We start from the raw sequence: 21,868 nt of genomic DNA, 5'->3' as shown, positions 1-21,868 counted from the left end.
TTAGTAATCTGGCCCACGGTACGCAGCTTCAAAAAGGTACATTCAGCCCTCTGAGAAAACCAGTTGTGCAACCCTGGTATAGGCCATCTTTGATTTGACAGACTGAATAGGACGGTTTCTTTATTATTTTGATGGTAGAGACTACTCCCATCCTAGCTATAGGCCAAAGTAAGAATTTTTCCAAACCCCTGAAAAATTGAATAAAGGTTTTGAAATTGAATCTATTGTGTCAGTGTCATACTTGTGATACCATGCCTACCTTACACATGACACAGCCTAACAGTGTAGCATACCAAATCTGAGTGTAGCACTTCAAAACTGGGCAAGGAATAGATGCTTGTTAAGAGTAGATTTTCCATTTTGTGTGATATTCTCTCCACCTACGAGTCCAGCACTTTACGCTGAACCAATGGGTTTATAACTAGTTCTGAGTAGGAACCTTTTCCCAGACTCATTCGTTTACTCAGCTTTTGGGTACCCTTTTTACCTCTTTTTGGTCTTTCATTTTGGAGCCATGCTTGCCAGCAACTTTTCTGGCATCTACATTTTACTAAAGCAGCACAGCACTTTCTGTGCAGTGTTGGCTAGGAACGCCTAGATATTCCACTTTAGTATTTCTGTATTTTCCCTTGGTTAACTCAGTTACCAAGGCAGGGGATCGTTTTCTATCCTACCTGTATTTTCTTTAGCAAGATCATCCCACCCCACCTTATATGTAGTGCTGAGGAGAATCCAATGCATCTCTTTTCTGATCTCTCCAGTAACTTTTCGGTACTGTGACAAGTTTCCTGTTCAGGCTGGTGGCAAAGTACCTTTTTGAATGACTTTTTGTGGACTTTTGACGCAGGCTATCTTTGCTGCTGCGGTAGGGGACACAAGGGGCCCCATTTACCCAAAATGGTGGGTGTACTTTAAGCCCTTAACAAGATGACTTGTCCCTTTCTGATGTGTTCTTCTACCTTTCTGGGTGGGGCGAGGATTCTCTGGCTCCTTTGTCTTCATTGTGCTGCCTAAGGAAAGCCTGCGAAGGGTCTCCAAGTGACTGGCAGGACAGGAAGTGGCAGAGGTGAACTAAACTCGCCTGTTCTTTGCCCAGCAGTGTGGCTGACTATAACCAGTTTGAACTTGGAGGCTGGCTGTCCCTATTGGACCCTCCCACTCCCTGATATTCTAAGTTTCTATAGTGCATGGGCCAGGATTGGTGGACTCAGCTGGCACTCCTGGATACATTCCGAGGTCCTGGAGCAGAAACTCAGTCGAATACAGGATCAGAACATTCCGAAGAAGCACGAAAAAGGACGCCGCCAGCAACCACCAGAGCCTACTGTGTAACCGCAGCTGTCCCGATCCTCAACTTCTAAGAGACAGGGAAGATCCGAACACAACTTCATCCCTTAGACTGACGAGCGTAACCAGTCCCAAGATGAACTACAATTTGTGCCATCCCTGGAAGAGCTGTGACGTAGACTGAAGTGCAGTTTCACCCAGAACTTTGTGGGCATCCTACTAAACCAGCAGTGACTCAAGCCAGATTCCCAAAGTCCCTTCACCAGAGATGAGGACCGAGAAAAGAAGAAGTCTACCGTCGGGACAACCATCCTTAATCCAAGCCTGAACAAGGCACCAACAAGCCAGAATAGCTAAGATCCTTTGCTGGACATCCGTCTGCATAAGAGCCGTCGCCAGATCCACGAAAGTACCTTTGTTCTCTCACCAAGACAGAGAAACCAGTGACAGTATGCTGTTGCCTCACAGCCGGAACCGTCCTGCAGCAACTGTTCTTCACTTGAAGGAAATTGTCCTACTCGTGGTAAACTTACCTGGAGTCTGCTTGTTTGATTCTGTGATCCTGGGGTCTGCAGGTAGCTTGCATCTTGCACCCCTCCAGGTCTCCATAGAGTTACATTGGGGTGGACAACACACTGTACTCTAAACATGTCTTAGGACATTGGTCCTTGGGGCAACCCTTCAAGGAAACCTCTTAACTTCCTTGACTTGTGAAACCGACGTTACCTGCAAAACCAAGAAGAGATCCTGTTGGACTCTGCCACTCTGAACCTTGTACTCCGTTTTCCCACCTATTTGGCCCAATCCCTGGTCACTGGTGGCCCAGTGGCCCCTCTGAACATTGTGAGACTCTCAGAAGATAGGGTTGGACTCTTTAAGACAGGCAGGAAAAAAGTTACTAAAAGTTAAGAGTTTGGAAATGTTTGCATAGGCTTGAAATTGTTTTACTGTGTGATTTGTTAGTGAAAAAGCTATTCTAGTGTGACTACAACCAATTTATTCTCCAAAGAATATTGCTAGTGTTCTTTTGTTTTACTGTGTTACAGTACTCACTGGACTCGAGTTACAACAGTGTGCGTTATTGAATATATCAAATAACTATTTTCGTGCATAACTTCTAAGTGTTTTCTTAAACAAAGTGTATGCTCCGAGTTCCTTGTACCTCTCTCCTTAGACTAAGCCTAGTTGCTCGGCATTTTACCAAACCCTTGTGTGGTTCAGAATGGACCCAAGGTGGGCTTTCCTGAGTGCTGTCTCAGACCATACTTTTGTAAAACCCCTTAACAATAATGTAGCTCAGTGCAGGCATATAGCAAAACATGCCATTGCTAGGAATCCCAAACAAATGATGCAAACCAGCAGAAACTGCACCGCAAAGGTAGCGTACCACATTTACACACAGAAGCACACACATGTAAAACATGGAGCAATGTGTCTCGCTTATTTAATAGGGCATTCCCAGTTTTTAATCTTTGCCACTCACATTAGCTGAGAGTGTGCAACGGACAACAGCCTCATCTCCCTCCAAGTCATCATCAGAGGCCTCATCTCGCACCTCCCCAAATGTGTCTTCATCTCCTTCCTGTCAACAATAGAAAACAAGAATGTCAGGCAAGTTATGTAATGCAACCAAAACTTAACAATGACCGCTATGCAATGAAGTTTACTTTTATACTGAAAACTGGACAAAGAGTAAGAAACTCGTCTGTTAGAGATCTTTCTTATGCATTGTTTCTAGGGCCAAGATGAACAAGTTATTTACCACCAGGTAACTTTCTTTCCAGTGGATGTTCCTCCCACGTATTCCTCATCTTTGACACTTGTTGTCCAGCTTTCCGGCAAAGAATTAGTTGTTGACAGACGGCGCTGTGCATCGATTCGATGTTCATTGAAGCCCTCCGTCGAGGATGTCATCAAAGACATATTTAGCACGTGCAGTGCCCGTTGGCCTCAATTCTGCTTTTCCCCTTTAACAGCAAAGATAGCCGTTAAACACGGGAGTGATCGTGCTCAGCCTTGATCGAACGGAAGCTGTAATAGCACGGGAATTCTACTGATGGGTAGGATGGGAGGGCGATGAGTAATACGTTGGAGGAACATCTAGTCGAAAGAATGTTACCTGGGGTAAGTAACTTGTTCTTCGAATGGATTCTGTCCTCCCACGTATTCCTCATCTTTGACAGACTTCCAAAGCAGTATTTGGTTTGGAGGAAGGAGTATAATTATGATGTATACATTTTCATGGGCAGAGTGAAAGACTGCCTTTCCTAAAGTACCATCCTGACCAAAAGGGAAGAATCCAGGCAATAATGCTTAGTGAACGTGTGGATGGAAGACCCGGTTGCCGCTTCACAAATGTTTCTAATTGGTACGCCCTTTTGAAGGGCTGTAGATGTAGCCATGACCCTGGTGGAACAAGCTCTTAAACCTTCAGGAGGGTCTTTTCCTGCCAGCCTGTAACATTTGGATATTGCCAGAATTATCCATCTAGATAAGGTTTGGCAACAGCCTGACCCAGCTTGTGTCCTGTATATCCGATGAAGAGCTGGTCATCAATTCATAACTTACACATTCTTGAAATGTAAAAGCTTAACGCTCTCCGGGAGTCTGACCTATGTAGTCTTTCCTCCTCCTTACCAGGATGAGGTGGTGGGGGATAGAAAGACGGTAGAACAATTTTCTGACATAAATGAAAAGCAGAAATGATTTTGGGCAAAAAAGAAGGTTTGACCCTTAAAACAACCCTATCCTTGTGTAAGATATTAAAGGGTGGCTTGGATGAAAGAGCCTGCAACTCGTTCACTCTACGGGCTGATGTCAGAGCTACCAATAGGATGGTTTTAAAGGTTAATAACCTTAGAGTACATGTGTGCAGAGGTTCAAAGGGAGCACACATTAGGAATTTTAAAACCAGATTAAAGGTCCCAAACCGGAACCTGGAAAGGAGAAGCAGGGAACACATTAGTGAAACCCTTCAGAAATTGTGTCACCAGTGGAATTTTGAAATAGGCACATTCCTGTGACGAGCGCTTAAAAAATGGATGGTGCCGCCTGTTAGGGAGAATTCTCAAAATGTGCCAATTCCTCCCACCTTAGAGCCCTCCAGCTCTTTTGCTAAACTTTGGGACTTTGAACTTTTCAAATCAATGTGTTTTTGGTGTTTGTTTCTTTTTGGTTATGGAGTCTAACCAACTCCATAGGCATCTTTTTCATTTGTGTCACACAGCACCCTCAGTGCAGTGACACAGGGAAGCATTTAAGGCTTTCCCAAGGTTTAATTATCTTCCCTGGGATAAACTACTGATTCCCAGAGTAAGTAAAGTGAAATTGACTATACTAGTCTTTTAAAAATCCTAGACCCAGCACACCCTATCTTACAATAGTGTGCTGGAGGGGTTACTTAGTATCCCCTCTGTCCAGATACTCATGTAGCAGTCAAATGCTACCCTTTCCTCTCAGAATGGCTGGTGGCAGTGGTTTTACGACAAACTATTCGTAGCTCCGGTAAGGTTAAATCGCGGGAGCCATGTTTTTCAAGATGGCGTCTGAGCCCACTCAGTAAAAACAGGTCCTGGTCTTTTTTTGCCATTTCTTTGTGGAAAGGTCCTTCTGGAGTTTGTCTTGGCGCGCCAAACCAGATTTGGTCTCTTTGTTCATTCGCCTTTGGCGGGCTTCTGGAGTGAAGACCACCTCTGGCGCCAGTGTCTGGGGTGGGCAGGAAGTAAGGGAGGTGCCCGAAACTCCCTGTGCTTAGTCTCCTAGGAGACCCAAATGCGCTCTGTGGTGATTGGCTGGCTGAATGTCCGGCAAGGACAGCCACCCTGCTGGGTGAGTGACAGCTAGGATGGAATGAATGGGAGAGAACTGAATAAAAGGAGAGTCTCTTGGCTTGGAAGGCAGAGTCGACCGCTGGAATGAAACAACCGAAGACGAGCTTTAAGAGGACGGCTGCTGCAACTCCTGGACCATTGGTTTGCCCGGTGAAGCCCTGCTGCAGGTCCGAATTGCCAAGTTCACCTCGACAGAGAAACCCTGCAATTACAACTTCGCCCTTTGAGTTGGTGGGACCAATGAACTCGACAGTAAGCCACCTGGACACCTATCTCGGAGAGGGTTTCCTCAGAGTGGTGCAGGAAACTGTATAACCAGGGAGAGGGACACCAGCTTGTGTGCGTTATTTACAGCCACCGGAGTTGAAGTTTGCCAGTTGTGAGCTTTTTAACCAGTCCCAGTGCAGGAGTCCCCCGACGTCCTCACGCTTGTCCCCATGACTGATGCCCAGGAACACCGAGATCTGCAGGAACTGCCAGGAACAAAAGTCACCAGCTGCATTTTTTTCTTCATTGAAAGGTTCATGCGAAACGAGACAGAGTACTTCTCTCTCGCAGTGAAAGTGCTTGAAACTCTGCCTAACTGGAGGTGACAGGACAGGACAGCCAGCCCCCCCCACTGGGATTTGTCCCCATTCAAGCAAGGCGTAAGACTAAGGGCTGGGGAGTTTTGGACTATTCCCCCGCTTCCTCGCTTCCTGCCCTCACAGACAGACAAAAAAAAAAAAAATCACAAAGGATTTTCCCGCCCTGGATGTCAGGCAAAGTAACAAGAAACGACAAGAAACACTAAAATGGCAAAAAAAGACCAGGGCCATTTTGGTAAAATGAGCACCCTTGGGTGCCTTTACTGCAGCTGTGAACAAAGCCCACGGTAAAGGTGCACCAAATTAATACAAGGTATCAATGCAACCAGCCACTGAAGGTAAGCTTGTCACTGTAACAGAATTGTTACAGTTTTAATGTGAAAGGGGATACATTGCATCTCCCCAGCACTCCACATAAGGTGGGGTGTGCTGGCTTCACAGAATAAAATGTAAAAGGGATCCAAAGATCCTTTCCAAGCTTGAGAAGTGTAGTTCACTCAAGGTTAGCACAAGAAAGTTAAAAGGGGAGCCCCTAGGGCAACCCAGCAACAACAGGCACTTATTGACAATAAGTTGTTAGAGAAGATAACTTTAAAAAGACACTATGGAGAGTTATGTTATGTTATTTTGCATTTATATAGCGCCTTATATACCATTGGTATGGTCTGAAGGCGCTGGTAGGTTGAACGCCCTCGGGAACCGAAGTTCGGGTCAGTAGAGAGAGAAGAGAGTCAAAAGGTACGTGTGCACACCAGGTATGTGTGCAGCTGTGATGGAATTCAAGTGGTAGCTGCTTCTTAGCGGCAGGTGTGGTGGTTGAGAGATCTGGAGTATGTGTTCGTTCTGGCTGGCCTTATCCAGGACGAATGTGGCTGTGTTAGGCCGGCAGAGAACACCTGGCTGGGGGGTGTGAAAGCAGCAATGTTTACTTAGAGTGTTGGGGAGTGAGCGGGAGATGTAGATATGAGAACAGTTATACCGAATGGTGTCATAGTATCTCTGTGTTCTAGTTCAGTGATGGTGTAAGGGAGAGAGTAAGCGTGGGGTGTGTTATGATATATATTCTTTTTCAAATGTTCCCTGCATTCCAAAGCATATTATGTATGTCACGCAGTTCCGAGCGGGCAGGTCCGTTCATTTCAGGCGTTCAGGATTGTCCTACACATTCATGCCTGCTCGACCTATTCATGTACTCTGGTTCACCTTGTGTGCTCAAGATTATCCTTCATTCTCCAGTGTACCGCACGCATGCTCTCATGTGTTCCATACGTGTGCACTCCTGTCCTTCTTGTGCACACACTCCAGTCTACCCAGCGCATGAACTGTCTGCCTAAGCACTCATCCGCTCTGTATACTCAACCGCTCTATACACATCTGGTCTACACACTCATCCAGACTACACACTGATACGCTCAACATACTATTCGTCAGCTCCACATACTCACTCGTTCAGTCCAGACACTCGTTCAGTCCAGACACTCGTTCAGTCCAGACACTCGTTCAGTCCAGACACTCGTTCAGTCCAGACACTCGTTCAGTCCAGACACTCGTTCAGTCCAGACACTCGTCCAGTCCAGACACTCGTCCAGTCCAGACACTCGATCACCTGGTCCACCCACACATCGGCACAACATACTACTCGTTGGCTTGACAAAATTACTCGTCTGCTCTGCGTGTCCATCCGTTCCAGACACTCATCTGTGTATTAGTTTGTGCCACAAATTCATCTGTTTCACAACACTCATCCGCACCACACTCATCCGCTCCACACACAACATCCACTCCACCCATTCACTTTTTCGCACAATCATCTGCTCCATCAGCTCATCCGCGCCACTCCTACGTCCACTCCACATATTCGTCTGTTTCAGAACACTCATCCGCCCTCAACTGCATCCTACGCTTCAGCGCTCTCCACTCAGTCGCTCTCCACACTCGCTCTGTGCTTCTCCACACTCCTCCGCTCTCCACACTCGCTCTGTGCTTCTCCACACTCCTCCGCTCTCCACACTCGCTCTGTGCTTCTCCACACTCCTCCGCTCTCCACACTCGCTCTGTGGCTCTCCACACCCATCCGCTCTCCACACCCATCCGCTCTCCACACCCATCCACACCCCATGCTCGTCCACTCTACATGCTCGTTCACTCTTACACATTCGTCTGGTCAGACCTCCACCCAGTCTATACGTTCGTCCGTTCTGATTAGTCGACTGTTCTACGCCCTCCTGTGATCTGTTCGCTTTTCTGTTTTCGCATTTTTGTCAACTACACGTACTCATCTCTACACGCTCGTCCATTCTCCGCACACAACCACTCTGTATACTCATTGCCTCTAGTATGCTCATCTATTTCCTCTGGTCACTATATTCATTTGATCTTTCTAGTTGTCTATTCTACCACTCTTGCACCGTTCCACTTAGTGTGTTCATCTGTTCTATACGCTACATCCATTCTGGATATTTCGTCTATGTCATTCATTAAGTTCCCTCCTCATTCATTAAGATCATTTCATCGATTCAGATCTCCTAGTTTCCTGATGATTTATTCCTATTATCCACTTCACTGTTTTGATGTACATTACTCGTTTGGTACTGTTTGTCTTATGGTTTACATTCGATTTTATTTAGTTGTACATTTCTTGCTTCCGGTCAATTGCTGGTTAGTTTTAGCGGAAGAGCCAGGTTTTCAGTAGTTTGCGAAAGGCCGTTAAGTCTTCAGTTAGGCGGATGTGGGGTGGGAGCGAGTTCCATAGGGTTGGGGCTAGGGCTGAGAATGATGATCTGCCTAACCTGGCTGAGTGTCTTAGGGATTACTAGGAGGCCGGCTGAGCTTGATCTTAGGGTGCGAGTGGGGTGATAAGGTATTAGCTTGTCTTGAAGATATTGTGGTCCAGTTTTATGCAGTGCTCGGTGGGAGAGGCAGAAGGTTTTGAAAGCTACCCTACGGGCTACTGGAAGCCAGTGCAGTGTCTTAAGGGCTGGGGATACGTGGTCTCTTGGACCGAGCGCGAGTAGCATTTTGGCTGCCGCGTTTTGTGCTCTTTGGAGTTGGTTTAGTTGGTAGGCATGAAATCTGAGGTATAGGGGTTTCCGTAGTCCAGTCTTGATATGACAATTGATTGGACCGCGGAGACTCTGTTGGGAAATGAGAGGTATGGAAGGATGCGCCTAAGATTTTTGAGGTGGTAGTGGCAGGATTTTGAGACATTGTTGACTTGGCGTGTGAGTGTTAGGTCGGAGTCTAGGGTGCATCCAAGATTTTTCACTGTGTTGGAGGGTGTCGGTGAGTTGCCCATGGCGGGTGGCCAGGGTAGTGGGTGCGGAAGAAGATTGAGGTTGCCGCAAATCATGATTTCTGTTTTGGAGGGGTTTAACAGGAGGTGGCTTTGGGTCATCCAGAGTTCTATGTTAAGGAGGCAGGATGCCAGGTCGGGTGTCGGGTTTCGAGTTCAGGAATTTTAGAATTAGTTGAGTGTCGTCGGCGTAGTTGTAACACAGGATGTTGTGTGAACGAATTATTGGTGGGAGGGTGATCAGGTAGAGATTAAAAAGGAGGGCGGATAGACATGCTCCCTGAGGGACTCCCGTGTCGACTGGTCGGGCTTGTGAGGTAAAGCTGGAGAGTGTCGTTATTTGGTGCCTGTCTTTGAGGAATGAGGCTATCCATTTAAGGGTGGTTCCACGGATTCCTATTGAGTGGAGTCGGTCTAGGAGGATTGAGTGATTGATCGTGTCAAAGGCGGCCGATAGGTCGAGGAGGATTAGTGCAGCGCATCCCGCGGAGTCTGCTGTCATTTTAAGGTCATCCCAGATCGAGGTTAGGGTGGTTTCAGTTCCGTGACGTGATCTGAAGCCTGATTGGGCTGGGTCTAGGAGGTTGTTGGTTTCGACAAAGGCATTTAGTTGGGAGTAGGCGGTTCAGTCAATGAGTTTGGCAAGGAACCTGGTATTTGAGATTGGGCGGTAGTTTTTGGGCTCGAGAGGGTCCAGCGAAGGTTTTTTAATTAGAGGTTTGGCGTGCACCGTTTTGAATGCGTCGGGAAAGATACTGGAGGAGAGGGAGGAATTTATGATAGATCTTGCGTGTTCTCCTGCGCAAGTGGAAGCAAACATTTCTTTAAGGGTTGTGGCTGGACAGGGGTCCAGTGGTGAACCAGAAGGTTTGCGGGCAGATAGCAGTTTGAGAAACTGTTCTGGCGATATTGGACTAAAGGATTCAAACGTTGGTTGCGTAGAGGTTGGGGCTGCAGGGCTGGCCGGTACGGGCGGAGGATTGCCCGGTGGCTGTAGTTGAGCCATCTTGGTGTTTAGAGTTTTTGTTCTTTCGATAGCCGTGTTGTGAAAGTGGAGGGAGAATGAGTCGCACAGTGATTGTGTGGCGGTCGGGATGGTTGTATTACAAGCAGGATTGGAGAATTCTGAGATGATTTTGTGGAGTTCATTGCTTGGGTTTTTGCAGTTTAGGATTCGGGTGTTGTAATGGGCTTTTTTTGCTTTCCGGATTTCGGCCTTGTATTGATATAGGTGATGGGCCAAGGTGGTCCTGCTCTCGTGGGTTTTCTCTTTCTGCCATTTGCGTTCTAGGTATTTGTAAAGTCGTTTAGTGGTCTTCAACTCAGGAGTGAACCATCTGGGGAAAGGGCCGCAGCGGGTTGATCGTTTGCATGGGGGGGTGAGTCGCAGGAGAGATGCGTTGAGCCATTAGTCAAAGCCCTCAGGGGTTAGTTGGTTGTTGGGAAGGCAGGTGGGTGGTAGAGATTGGAGGAGTGCCTCGGCTAGGTCCGGGGTGATCGTTAGTTTTTTTCCAGCATTTGCGTAAATTCGGAGGTTCGGATGCAAGTACGGGAAGGGGGTCAGGTGAGTGGATGGCGAACGAGAGAATGAAGTGATCGGACCAGATGATTGGGGTGGGGGGGGCTTTAAATGAATCAGGGTGTTGGAGCTAAAGATGGCGTCAAGAGTGTGTCCTTTGTAGTGAGTCGGGCCGTTTATGTGGGGTTGGAGATTAATTGCATCTACACCGTCAACCAGGGAGTGTGTCATAGGGTTGGTGGGGATGTCGAGCCATATGTTGAAGTCACCAAGGAGGGTGAGGTTGGGATGGTTTAGTTGGAGGGTGGCGATTGAGTCGCAAAGGTTGTTTGCGAATTGTCTATCGTAGCTAGGGGGCCTGTAGATTATTAGGAATCTGTGAGAGCGATGGGGAGAGGGAAAGTTTAATGAGGAGAGATTCGCAGGATGGGATGGAGGGTTGGTTGTCGATCGGGGCGCGGAAGAGAGATTTGAAGACTAATGCTACCCCACCTCCTCTGGACGGACGGTTCAGTGGGATGAGGGAGCAGTCAGGGGGAAAGGCTTCACTAGCGATTGGGCCAAAGTCATCGGAGAACCAGGTTTCAGTGATGAAAACTAGGTCTGGTTTGACAGAGGCGAGGAGGTCATAGATGCAATGTCTGTTTTTTGCTACGGAACGGGCATTAAATAGGATACAGCACACATTGGCGGGCAAGGTAGGTCTAGGTGCTGGACCGGGATGTGGCGGTGGCAGAGTGAGTGGAGGGGGGGGGGGGGGGTGGCGGCAAGGTCAGTGATGCTAGAAGGGAATAGTGGGCAGGCAGAAAACTTGGCAGGTTTCAGGCGGGGCTGGGTGTGATAGGATGATCGGATTTGGGTTGGGGGATTTGAGGGAGGGGTGTGGGCGGGGGGTTTCAGGAAGGGGGAGGCCACGGGGGAAGGCAGAGAATGCGGGAGAGAGGGGGTGGGTCGAGACAGGGGAGGCGAGGAGTGCTGAGAGATTGAGGGGGACCAGGCGCGTTTCCTCTTTAGTTTCTTTGCTGCGACTGGTGTGTGGGAGAGGGTAGCAGCTTCGGTTCGTGCTAGGGCTAGGTGCGCAGTTTTTAGGGAGAGGAAAGAGTGTGGTCGGGGGGGGGGAAGGTGACAGGGGTATGAGGGCAAGGCGGTGGGTGGGTGATTTCCGGGTGGGGTGTGCCAGGTCTGATAGTGAGGGGAGCGGGTGTGGGCAATGCTGGCGGGTCAGGGGTGGGGTTCAGGGGATGAGTGGTTTTAGGGTGAGTGGTTCGCCATCGTGCTCCTCTGGCTTGGTGTTTGGAGAGGGGAGTGGCAGCGGGTGTGGAGGAGGGTGGGGTGGTTCGGGAGGGAGGGGGCAGGGGAAGGCAGATCGAAGAGTGGGGGTGGTCCCCGGGGGTCGTTTCTGACAGACTCTGGTGGAGTGGGTGCGCTCATGATTGGTGCTGGCTTTCGGGTTGATTTAGGAGGGTTTACTGATTGTAGTTCTAGGATCGGGGGTGTCACGCCTTTAGGCACACTTCTGGGTTCGACGATATTAGACTATTTGGTGCTCTCTAGATACAATAGTCGGCAGATGTTTATTAGTTTATTAGGTACGTTTCTGAGTTCTCCTGTACACAGAAGATATTCGGTCAGTCACTAGATTCAATTTACTTGGAGGGGGTATTAGATTATTTGTCACCGTTCTAGATTCTACATTACACAGCTAAACTGTTAGTTATCTTAATAGGATTTAGCAGGGCAAGCAAGTGGGGTACTACTTTCATACCCAACACCCTCCCAGTATAACTGTGAATTGAATCTAAATCAAGTTTGTATTAGATTAGTCGCCGTTTAGGTTTTACATTACACATCTATACTGTTTAGTTATTTTAATATGATTAGTTAGGGTATGCTAGTAGGTGCAGTTCATTCAATTCGACTTCATACAGCGAGGGTATTAGGGACTTTGTACCGATAGGTTATTAGTGAGATTGATCGGTTTGGTCCAGCATATTACATTATTGCAATTTTCATAGAGAGGCTATTGTGGTCACTTCAGAAGGTATTCTTCCACAGAAAGGCTATTAGGAACACTTTCTAAGTTCACGAGAGGCTAATGGGCGCACTTGGAACTTTTCAGACGGGCTATTGGGCGTGTCTCTAAATTCAACTTTCCAGACAGGCTATTGGTAACATTTTTAAATTCGTCGACTTGCAATTGGGAACGCTTCTAGATGCAGTTGGGTACACTTTGAAATTCAACTTTCCTCAGAGAGGCTATTGGGTACAACTTCTAAGTGCACTTGGGTACACTTCTAGATGCAATTGGGAACAGTTCTAAATTCAACTTTTTTCAGAGAGGCTATTGGACGCAATTTCTAAATGCCATTGGGAACACTTCTAGATGCCACTGGGAACACTTCTAGATGCCACTGGGAACACTTCTAGATGCCACTGGGAACACTTCTAGATGCCACTGGGAACACTTCTAGATGCCACTGGGAACACTTCTAGATGCCACTGGGAACACTTCTAGATGCCATTGGGAATACTTCTAGCTTCAAACTTCTCAGAGAAGCTAAGGAACAAGTTACTTACCTGTAACTGTTGTTCTCCAGCATGGGTCTGGCATGGATTCACATGCTCATGAATATTCCCCGTCGTCAGGCTGGGAATCCTCGGTAAAGAAAAAACCAGTATCAGTTTCGTTTCTGATCTGTCTTTCGTAGTAATAACCAATCACTGGTCTCTGCGTCATACTGACCACAGCCAATGACTGCCCTCTACCTAAGCACCGCCTCCGGCAGCCATCTTCAGATTTGGAAGCACGTGAAGTGGCAGTATGACCAAGTGAAGAGCCGCAGAGGGGTAGGCGGGAGGGTTCGCATGTGAATCCATGCCAGACCCATGCTGGAGAACAACAGTTACAGGTAAGTAACTTGTTCCTTCTCCAGCATGGGGTCTGGCATGGATTCACATGCTCATGAATAAAGAATACATAGCAGTACACACATGCACAACCACGGGAGGTGGCAAAGGCTCAACATTAAGCATCACATCAACTCAACATTAAGCATCTTACCTCCTCACCAGGCTCACCTCAGGCGAACAGGTTGCGCAGCACTGCTTGGCCGACCCTGGACTCCTCCCTGGAATCCCGGTCGACGCAGTAGAATTTCGTGAAGGTGTGCGTCGACCTCCACGTAGCAGCCCTGCATATGTCCAGCAGGGGCACACCAGATAGGAACGCCGTGGTAGCTGCGATCGCTCTGGTGGAATGGGCTCTCGGACGGCCAGGCAGCGGTCGGTTTGCCAACCGGTGACAGTACATGATACAGCCGGAGAGCCATCTGGAGATGGAAGCCTTCGAGAGAGCCTTCCCCTGATTGACAGGTCCAAAGTTCACAAAGAGTTGTGACGTCTTCCGAAAACCTTTCGTGCGGTCCACGTAGAACTTCAGCGCTCTAGCTACATCCAGCGAGTGCAAAGTCCTCTCAGCCGGCGACGAAGGCGACGGGAAGAACACAGGTAACACCAAGGGTTCGTTGAGATGAAAGTCCGACGGTACCTTGGGCATGAAGGAGGGGTGCGTCCTGAGCACTACCCTCGTGTCGTGGAAAGTCAAGTACGGTGCCTTGCAGGAAAGGGCCTGGATCTCTCCCACTCGTCGTGCGGAGGTGATGGCCACGAGAAAAGCTGTTTTCCACGATAGAAACTTCAACGGGGCCGAGTGCAGAGGCTCGAACGGAGGTCCCATGAGTTTGGTCAGTACCACGTTGAGCTCCCACGCCGGGGCCGGAGCCTTCACCGGCGGGAACGATCTGAACAGTCCCTTCATGAACTCTTTCACCAGACGATGAGACCACAAGGACGTCCTGCCCGTGGTTCTGGTGTATCGGGAGATCGCAGCAAGATGAATCTTGATGGACGCGTGTGCCAGACCAGCTTTGGCCAGCGTCAGCAGGTACGGCAGCACTTGGGGAGCCGTAATCCGTAGAGGGTTAATCTTCTGTGCGTGGCACCAGACAGAGAACCTCTTCCATTTGTGTCCGTAGCATTTAAGAGTCGAGGACGCCCTGGCCTTTGCAAGAACCTCTCTGCAGTCGGCCGGTATGTCGTATCCTCCAAACTCTAGCGCTGCAGGAGCCAGGCCTGCAAGTTCAGCGACTTCGGGTCGTGGTGGAGGATGGCGCCTCCTTCCCTGGAGAGTAGATCCGCGTCCGCCGGCAGCTTGATTGGCGGGGACGCCGACAAGTCCAGAAGGTCCGGGAACCATATCTGCCTCGGCCACGCAGGTGCGACGAGGATCATCCTGCACCGTGACCTCTTGAGCTGGTTGACGAGCCGGATTAGCAGAGGCAAGGGAGGGAACGCGTAGAGGAACAGGCCCTCCCAGGGGAACGAGAAAGCATCGCCCATGCTCCTCGTCTGGGGAAACCTGCTGGCGAACCTCCGGCACTTGGTGTTCGTCGCCGTCGCGAACAGGTCGATCTGGGGTGTGCCCCACCGTCGGAAGAGGCGATCCACCAGATCCTGCCGTAGTTCCCACTCGTGGCACGAGCGCAGCTCCCTGCTGAGTGAGTCGGCGATGGTGTTTTTTATCCCTGCCAGATGAAACGGCACCAGAAGAATCCCTTGGGCGACGGCCCAATGCCACAGGTCCTGCGCCTCCTTGGACAGCGCTGGGGACCTGGTTCCGCCCTGTTTCCTGATGTAAAACATGGTGGTGGTGTTGTCGGTGAAGATCCTCACCACCTTGCCCTTGAGGGACGGAAGGAAGGACCTGAGGGCCCAAAACACTGCACGGAGCTCCAGGACGTTGATATGCAGGGACTTCTCCGTCGGGAGCCAGAGTCCCCTTGCGTGCAGATTTTCGGTGTGCGCTCCCCACCCTTCTAGGGAGGCATCCGTGGTCACAGTCACCTGGTGGGCTGGGGTCTGGAAGTCCATGCCCGCCGTCAGATGCGCGCGGGTGCCCCACCACCGTATCGCTCGTCGGAAACTCTCGTCGAGCTTGATCCTTTCCTCGAAGCTGCCCGTCGTCTGGATCCAGCGCGCATCCAGGAACTCTTGCAACGGGCGCATCCGGAGCCTGCACATGGGAATGAGGTAGATGCAGGAAGACATCATCCCGAGGAGGGACTTGATGGACCTCACCTTGGCCGCGTCGGCCACCAACATCCGTTGCACCTTGCCCAAGATGGTCCTGGTCCTCTCCTCCGACGGGGAGGCCAGAAGGGACACTGTGTCGAGCCTCGCTCCCAGAAACAGTGCGACTTGCGCGGGCACCAGGTGGGATTTGGCGTAGTTCACGGAGAATCCCAGGTCCGTGAGGAGTTGGACGGTCCTTGCCGTGTGGACCACGGCGAGCTCCCTCGTCTTGGCGCGGATGAGCCAGTCGTCCAGGTAGGGGTAGACGTGAATCCCCTCGCGGCGCAGCTGCGCCGCCACCGGTGCGAGGCACTTGGTGAAAACCCTGGGTGCCGACCGCAGTCCGAAGGGAAGGGCTTTGAACTGGTAATGACGCCCTTGGACCACGAATCTGAGGAATTTTCGGTGCCCCTTTAGGATGGGAATGTGGAAGTAGGCATCCTCCAAATCCAACGACGATAGGAAGTCTCCTTCCTCCAGCTGACCCAGGACGTGCTGGAGGGTGACCATCCGGAACTTCTGCGCCTTGATGAACTTGTTCAGGCGTCGCAGGTCCAGGATGGGGCGCCATCCTCCCGTCTTCTTCTTCACGAGGAAGTAACGCGAGTAGACTCCGGAGCCCCGAAGCCTCTTTGGGACGAGTTCGATGGCGCCCTTCCTGAGCATCGCCTTCACCTCCAGGAGAAGTTGAGGGACGTGAAGTTCTTTCCTGGCCACGGGGGGGACGCGCGGGCACCTTCTTTGAAACTCGAGCGCGTGGCCCCGGGCCAGGGCGTCCAGCACCCAACGGTCGGTGGAGATGGACTCCCACACGCTGACGAAGCCCGCCAGCCGGCCTCCCACCGGGGTGCTTCGGTGGGGGCCCGACCCCACGGCCGGTTCAATCCTGCTTGGACGCGGCCTTGCCGCCTTGGCCCCCTTGGCGACGACGGCGGGGGCCGCCAGACTTGCCTCGTCCTCTGTAGGCCTCTTGCGACGACGAGCGGGCCGCTTGACGGTAGGAAGCGAAACCGCCGCCGGAACCTTTGGAGGCGCCCTTGCCTCCGCCGCTCCGAAAGGGCGTCCGCCGTTGCTGCAGCACTCCAAGGGCCCGGGCCGTCTCCGTATCCGCCTTGATGGCCTGAAGGGAATCGTCCACTGTCTTCCCAAACAGGTTGTTCCCGTCGAAGGGCATGTCCAGGACCCTGTTCTGGACGTCCTGCCGAAAGTCCGTAGCCTTGAGCCATCCGCGCCGTCGAAGGCAAACGCCGTTGCCCATCTGGAGGAACCCAGTGTCGGCGATGTCCGTCGCCACGGTGATGGCGTGGTCCGAGGCCACCTCACCTTCCTGCAGGATCTCAAGGGCCTCCGCCCTCTTGTCGTCCGGCAGAAAATCCAGCAGGGGAGCTATCTTGTACCAGAGTTCCCTGTCGTAGCGGGCCACGATAGCCAAGGCGTTGGCCGCTTTAATCGTCGTCGCCGCCGACGAGATGACTCTGCGTCCCATGGCATCCAATTTCTTTCCCTCGCCGTCCGGCGGGGAAGTCGACGTGGAGGCCGCACCCCCCCCCGCTTTCTTCCTGGCTGCCGCGGAGACGACGGAGTCCGGGGTAGGCTGCGCCCGGAGGCATAGGGGGGCCGAGTCCGGGACCCGGTACTTTTTCTCGTACCGGTCTCTTTTCGCTGGCGTCGTGGAAGGGTTCTTGAGGAGGGAAAGGCCCTCATCCCAAATGTCGTCCAACAGAGGCACTGCGAGGACCGTCTTCCTCTTGGTCTCGCGCCGTTGGTAAAGGAAGCCTTCCTTTTTCTTCTCCTCAGGGCAGAGTTGGAAAAGCTCGGATGCCCTGGCGATCATTGAGTGGAACGATCCAATCTCGTCGGGCGGAGAAGCCCTGGGGGGAGGCGACGACGGAAAATCCTCGTCGTATGCCTCGTCGTCCGTACCCGTCGCTGCCGTGTCAGTCCCCGTATCATCCCCTCGGGTGGACGGGGAGGAGGGCTGGATGGGGCGCGATGGTTGAAAAGGAGGCGGTGGATGGATCCTTCTTTTCTTGGTAGGGGGAACACCAGAAGGTCCCGGTTCTGGATCCCCCGACGGGAGAGGTTCCTCCGTCGGTAACGGTAGTCTCGTCCTTATCTCGGAGCATAAGGACTGTATAGCCAACAAAATGGCCGCTGAGTTGTCCTGCGGCGCTGGCAGAGGGGAATCCGACGGGCGAGCAGGGGCCCCGTCGGTATCCTCGACGATGTCGTCGTCGTCACCTGCGTCGGGGCCCATTCCGACGGGCTGGTCTTGTTCCACGCCTAGGCCGTGGCTTAAGACCTCGATCAGTTCCTCTTCTGAGGTTGAGGCCGAATCTCCGACGACGCCCTGCCCCCCCTTCTTCCCCACGGAGGGTTTTACGGGGGTCCTATCGATGGGCACGAAAGAAGACTCCCTCCGAGGAGGCAGGGAGATTCTGGGCCCCGAGGCCGCCACCACTGGTGCAGCCTCCACAGGCTGGGCCAGGGCCGCCGCGACCGTTTCGATAGAGGGCTTGGTCGAATGGATCAAGGCCTTCACCACCTTAGGTGCGCTCACCGCCTTATCCTTGAGGGAGGGGGCACTGCCACGCTCCTCCTCTGCCTTAGAGCTCGACCGGGGTCTCTCCAGGAGCTTCGCCGGGTGCTCGGCCTTCCTCTTACCCGACCCAGAGCGTTGGCTCGTGGTTGATGGTGCCGGGGAGGGTGCGCCCTGCCTGGCGCCCGTAGAGCCCGACCGTTCGGCGCTCCCGGTGCCAGCGGACTCGCGGTGCTTGGCCTTATGTTGGGCCCCCGTCGCCGGGGCGCCCTCAAAGGTCTTAGAAGACCGCTCAGATTTCTTCTTCTTCTCGCCAGACGGGCTCTTACCCTCCAGCCAGCTGGCGAGACGTTGATGGCGGTCCTTCATGGTCCGTTCCGACATGTTGCCGCAAAACGCACAGTCCTTCTCCACGTGCGTCTTGTCCCCATGAAGGCAGTAAAGGCAGAAAGAGTGTTCGTCCTCCTTGAAGACGTTCTGCAGCTGGCATCCAGGGCAGGCCCTGAACAGCTTTCCGGGCGTCGAGCTTCCCTTCTCCTGGGCCATCTCCGAGACCGGGCCTGAGAAGCTTCTGGAGTCCTCCGAAGTGTAGCTCGACGAATCTTCACCCTTGAGGGGCACAGATGAATCCGACACGGGTCCCCGTTGATCGGATGTAGGATCGGTGGAGCTTGAGGCTCTTTTGACCGAAAGAATCGAAGTTTTTGTGAAAAAGCGCGAAAAAATAGCACTAACGCTCGAGAGCAATAGCACGAGGATCCCAACACATGAACGTGCGGTAAAAATCTGAAGATGGCTGCCGGAGGCGGTGCTTAGGTAGAGGGCAGTCATTGGCTGTGGTCAGTATGACGCAGAGACCAGTGATTGGTTATTACTACGAAAGACAGATCAGAAACGAAACTGATACTGGTTTTTTCTTTACCGAGGATTCCCAGCCTGACGACGGGGAATATTCATGAGCATGTGAATCCATGCCAGACCCCATGCTGGAGAATGAGCGCACCTTCTGAATGCAAATTGGGTACACTTCTAAATTCAACTTTTCACAGAGTGGCGATTGGTCACAATTTGAAAATGCAGTTGGGTACACTTCTAAATTCAACTTTTCTGAGAGAGGCTATTGGTCACAACTTCTAGGTGCAATTGGGTACACTTCTAAACTCAACTTTTCTGAGAGAGGCTATTGGGCGCAACTTCAAATGCAATTGGGACTACTTCTAGATGCAATTGGGGACAGTTCTAAAATCAACTTTCCTCAGAGAGGCTATTGGGCGCAACTTCAAATGCAATTGGGAATACTTCTAGATGCAATTGGGTACACTTCTGAATTCAACTTTTCTCAGAGAGGCTATTGGTCACAACTTCTAGGTGCAATTGGGTACACTTCTAAAATCAATTTATCTCAGCAAGGCTATTGGGCGCATCTTCAAATGCAGTTGGGTACACTTCTAGATGCAATTAGGGACACCTTTCACATGCTAAGGGGAGAGTTTCTGAGTGCAACTATAATGGGTTTACATTGTTGATGCTGCTTTAGAAGAGTGGTAGGGTAGTCTGGCCCGAAGTAGTTGTTTCTGGCCCTGCCCTTGCCACACTTACTTGTTGTTGGCTTCTTGCTTCTCCTGCGGATACCTGCAGATACAATCTGGTGTCGTCGCTGACAGTCGTCCTTTACCTCAGGTCCTTAGCAGCAGGGCTGCACGGGGCAGAAGGCTGCCCTGGGAGGTGCAGTAATGGCCTGGGGACGAAGGCCGGGTGGCCAATCAGAGGATGGTGGGCGGGTCGGGAGGCGGGCTAAAAGGGGAACCAGGAAGCAGGGATTGTTCGCGGGCTGCGGGAGGGAGACAGATACGCTGCAAGAGGGGTCAGGGCTCACACGGGTGCCTGAAAAGGCGCGCAAATGGGGGGGCACTCACCAGTGGAATCCGGAGCACAAAAAAATGACCCATAAAAAGAGTTAAAGATTATGCGAGTGTGGAAAAAGGTTTCCACTCACTGTTGTATTAAGGAAAGGTATCTCACTATTAAAGCAAAACATTCTGGGGTTGACCCAGGTCAGGAAGATTAACCTAACAAACAATCACTGAGCTCTGGGTCATCCTGCCCCCAGCCAGTGACTGCTCTCTACCTAAGCCCCCCTTCTGGCAGCCATCTTCAGATTTGGTAGCACGTTAAGTGGCAGTAGGACCAAGAGAAGAGGCGCAGAGGGGCAGGCGGGAGGGTTCGCATGTGAATCCATGCCAGACCCATGCTGGAGAACAACAGTTACAGGTAAGTAACTTGTTCCTTCTCCAGCATGGGGTCTGGCATGGATTCCCATGCTCATGAATAAAGAATACATAGCAGTACACATGCACAACCAAGGGAGGTGGTAAGGCACAATATAAGCATCTCTTACCTCCTCACCAGGCTCAACTTCAAGCAAACAGGTTGTGCAGCACTGCTTGGCTGACCCTGGACTCCTCCCTGGAATCCCTGTCGACGCAGTAGAATTTCGTGAAGGTGTTCGTCGACCTCCACGTGGCAGCCCTGCAGACGTCCAGCAGGGGCACACCAGACAGGAACACTGTAGTTGAAACAATAACTCTGGTCGAATGGGCTCTCGGATGGCCAGGTAACGGCCGGTTTGCCAACCGGTAATGGGTGATGCAGCCGGAGAGCCACATGGAAATGGAAGCCTTGGAGATGGCAGTCCCATGGTTCGCAGGGCCAAAGTTAACAAAAAGTTGCGACGTCTTCCGGAAAATCTTTGTGCGGGCCACGTAGAACTTCAGCGCTCTAGCCACATCCAGCGAGTGCAAAGTCCTTTCCGCCGCAACGAAGGCGTTGGGAAGAATACAGATAAAACCAAGGGCTTGTTTAGATGAAAGTCCGACAGCACCTTGGGGATGAAGTGGGGGAAGTCCATAGCACTACCGGGGTCTTGTGGAAAGTCAATTAAGTTGGTTTACAGGAGAGGGCCTGGATCTCTCCCACTCGTCGTGCGGAGGTAATGGCCACAAGAAAAGCTGTTTACCACGACAAAATGTTCAGTGGCGCTGAATGCATAGGCTCGAACGGAGGTCCCATGAGCCTAGTAAGCACCACATTGAGCTCCCATGACGGAGCCGGAGCCTTCACCAGCGGGAGCAAGCGAAATAGTCCTTTGACGAACTCCTTGACCAACCGATGCGACCATAAGGATGATCGTCCCGGGGATCTGGTGTAGCGGGAGATAGCCGCCAGAGGAAACTTGATGGATGCATGGGCCCATCCCGCAGTGGCCAACGACAGCAAATACTGAAGCACTCGAGGGGCCTTGATCTTCAGAGGGTCAAAGTTCTGCGAACAGCACCAAATAGTAAATCTCTTCCACTTGAGCCCGTAGCATTTAAAGTAGACAATGCTATAGCCTTGGCGAGAACTTCCTTGCAGTCCGCCGTGAGATCGTAACCACTGAATTCTAGCGCTGCAGGAGCCAGGCCTTCAGGTTCAGAGACCCTGGATCGTGGTGAAGAATGGCATCTCTTTCCCTGGTGAGAAGGTCCACGACCACGGCAGCTTGACTGGTGGGGACGCTGGCATGCTGAGAAGGTCCGGGAACCAGATCTACCTCGGCCACGCCGGTGCGACAAGAATCATCCGGCACTGTGAGTTGACTGATGACTTGAAGTAACAACGGCAATGAACGCATGCAGAAAGGGG

The 21,868-nt window shown here is 51.5% G+C and overlaps 1 protein-coding gene across 1 annotated transcript in view; it reads right to left on the bottom strand.

Annotated features, from left to right (window-relative positions):
* The window catches only part of SNRNP200 (small nuclear ribonucleoprotein U5 subunit 200), a 983,530-nt gene that overhangs the window by 727,302 nt on the left and 234,360 nt on the right, over nt 1-21,868 (bottom strand). Inside the window, exon 6 of the mRNA XM_069619090.1 lies at nt 2,771-2,869. Coding sequence (XP_069475191.1) covers nt 2,771-2,869 — 99 coding nt within the window. The remainder of the gene's footprint in view (nt 1-2,770; nt 2,870-21,868) is intronic.

The sequence above is a fragment of the Ambystoma mexicanum genome, chromosome 10 (genome assembly GCF_040938575.1).
Source record: "Ambystoma mexicanum isolate Mex_15411 chromosome 10, UKY_AmexF1_1, whole genome shotgun sequence".
NCBI classification, from domain to species: Eukaryota; Metazoa; Chordata; class Amphibia; order Caudata; family Ambystomatidae; genus Ambystoma; species Ambystoma mexicanum.
Note: the sequence above shows the minus strand (reverse complement) of the source record. Positions and strands in the feature narration are given on the sequence as shown.